This window comes from Vanacampus margaritifer, chromosome 17 (assembly GCF_051991255.1).
Source record: "Vanacampus margaritifer isolate UIUO_Vmar chromosome 17, RoL_Vmar_1.0, whole genome shotgun sequence".
In the NCBI taxonomy this organism is placed as follows: Eukaryota; Metazoa; Chordata; class Actinopteri; order Syngnathiformes; family Syngnathidae; genus Vanacampus; species Vanacampus margaritifer.
In genome coordinates, this window is record NC_135448.1 from 4922501 (window position 1) to 4925000 (window position 2500).

The 2500-nt window shown below is 36.6% G+C and overlaps 1 protein-coding gene across 2 annotated transcripts in view; it reads left to right on the plus strand.

Moving 5' to 3' along the window:
* sacm1la (SAC1 like phosphatidylinositide phosphatase a) overlaps positions 1 to 2500 on the plus strand; it is a 37815-nt gene that overhangs the window by 16611 nt on the left and 18704 nt on the right. For both annotated transcript variants that reach the window (XR_013288883.1, XM_077548813.1), the window contains exons 12-17: positions 429 to 508; positions 1169 to 1267; positions 1347 to 1485; positions 1558 to 1627; positions 1709 to 1781; positions 1904 to 1997. Coding sequence is in view for 1 of the 2 variants with exons in the window: in XM_077548813.1 (XP_077404939.1) it covers positions 429 to 508; positions 1169 to 1267; positions 1347 to 1485; positions 1558 to 1627; positions 1709 to 1781; positions 1904 to 1997 (555 nt within the window). In the remaining variant the exon portion in view is untranslated. The remainder of the gene's footprint in view (positions 1 to 428; positions 509 to 1168; positions 1268 to 1346; positions 1486 to 1557; positions 1628 to 1708; positions 1782 to 1903; positions 1998 to 2500) is intronic.

The following is a 2500-nucleotide window of genomic DNA, read 5'->3' on the forward strand; positions in this document are numbered from 1 at the left end:
ACATACATTCTTTTCTCAAAATAATTGAGAATTTACACACACACAAATGAAATGGCAGGAAAATATGTTTTATTCAATTTGCTGTTGGTATAGGTGTAATAAAATTTGGGATCATAAAGGTCATGTTCTGGGAAATTGCTGTTAATTTCATTTATGGTTCAATCTAGTATATGTTGCAAAAGAGTACATTTTGCCAACTTTGATCACGATTTTCTGCATTCTCCAGCTACTTAGTTCCTGGTCTTTAAATTGAGAATATCTTCACTTCCTGGTTTCCACGGTCTATACACTATTAGAAATTAGTACATATATCAACAATTTCGTAAATTTTACCCAAGTGATCTGTTTTGAGCTGGAGGGTCCCATATTTAAAAAAAACTAAATATGAAAGTAATATTTGTATATATTACATGTGTATTGTTTTCCAGGTAAATCAGAAAGGCTCCGAAAAGCCACTTGAACAGGCATTTGCCAAAATGGTGGTCGGTATGAACAATGGTATGCTCAAGTAAGTGGTATTCATTTTACTGTTATTATTTTTTATTATGTTTTAAAAACATTGCCTTCCGAAAAGATTTAGAAACAACACTACACATTGCACTTGCATTTTTTACATGGGCCAATAATTGGTGCCGATATTTGGCATTTTGACAAATATCGGTATCTGCCTTTTTACGAATCTGAAAGCCGATTAAAACTAGCATCTTACTGAGCGGTGAATGCTTGCGAACGTAGCAAATTTAGTTTTTTCATCAGGATTTGTAAGATGCTCACAGACAGTTTTTACTTGTCGCAAAGACATTTTAAACAAATTCAGACAATTTTTCACTGTCTGTGAAGATCTTTTAAAACCTTTTTACGAACCCTGACAAAAAACCCAAATTAGCTACATTCACATGCATTTGCCACTTGGTGAGATACAGGGACTTTAAATTCATTTATGGATTTAGTCAAATTGGGAAAAATGGGGAAACGTAGAATACGTTACTGAATTACTTAATTAAAATTATTTGTTCGTTCAGTTCATGATTCATCTCTCTGTAACACATTAATTTACTACTGCATACACCATTGGTTCTTAACCTGGGTTTGCTCGAATTCCAGCGGTTCAGAGAGTCAGTCTCAGGGGTTCGTATCTGAGTGATCGCATTTTGTTCTCCATCCTCAGTTACATAGCTTTTGACTTCCACAAAGAATGTAGCCACATGAGATGGGATCGTCTCCAGATCTTGGTCAATACTGTAGCTGAGACACAAGATGAATACAGGTATTTCCCACAGTAGCTATATGAAATTATGTAGTGTTATACCACAAAGAAGGGAACAAACCTGTTTCACTCTGTGTAGTTACTTCATAGTAAACCTGGACGGAAAGGTGCTAGCCCAGCAGAAAGGTGTCTTTCGCAGTAACTGTATGGACTGCTTGGACAGAACCAATGTCATCCAGAGCCTTTTGGCACGACGTTCCTTGCAGTCTCAGCTCCAGGTAAACGTTAACTGCATGAGCTAAAGCTTGTTAAATGAGGTTTACAATGTGTATCTGCTTGCATTGCTTCAGAGAATGGGTGTACTGAATGTGGGACAGTGTCTTGAAGAACAGGCTGACTTTGAGAAAATCTACAAAAATGGTAATGTTCTACTAATATTTGCATGTCAGCATGACAGGTGTGACGTGAGCATACCCTCACATCTCTGTGCTTTCTAATCAGCATGGGCTGACAATGCCAATGCATGTGCTGTACAGTACGCGGGAACTGGTGCATTAAAAACAGACTTCACAAGGTACAGTAACAATCATGGTTCACAGATTAAGTGACTAACATGTTGTTTTCGATGTTGCTAATTCTTAAATTGTTCTTTTAGCTTCTCTTTGACACAAGTTTCTCTTTTTTTCCCCCACCCAGGACAGGGAAAAGAACCCACTGGGGATTGTTGATGGATGGTTGGAACTCCATGGTCCGCTATTACAAAAACAACTTCTCTGATGGCTTCCGACAAGTATGTTACATACCGTATGGCACCATAGACTAGGCATATACCGAATATCGGCGGCGATATTCAGCATTTTGACGACTATCGGCGGCGATATTCAGCATTTTGACGACTATCGGCATCAACCATTTTGAAGAATCTTACGGCCGATAATGGATCCATTAAAAAAAAAAAGTGCTAACTTCAGGGAACTAATTACCGGGTATTTAAATTTTCTGAGATGCTGCTGACCCTGGGAACTCCCTGCACCTTCTGTTTGTTTGAAATTAAAACTAAATCAAATTTTAATACTTGAGATATTTTGGAAAACTTTATTTACTGTAGAAAACAATAGGGAGCTATTTACTTAAGTTTTTAACTTTTGAAGACATGCTACTGGTAGATTTGGAAAAACAAAGATGTCTATTGACTAAGATTTTTCTTTTTTGACTCCAATATTTTACGAACTTTAAAAGTTGCTCAATAAACATATGTTTAACAATTTAAAAAAATGAGAGCTAGAGTTTTAT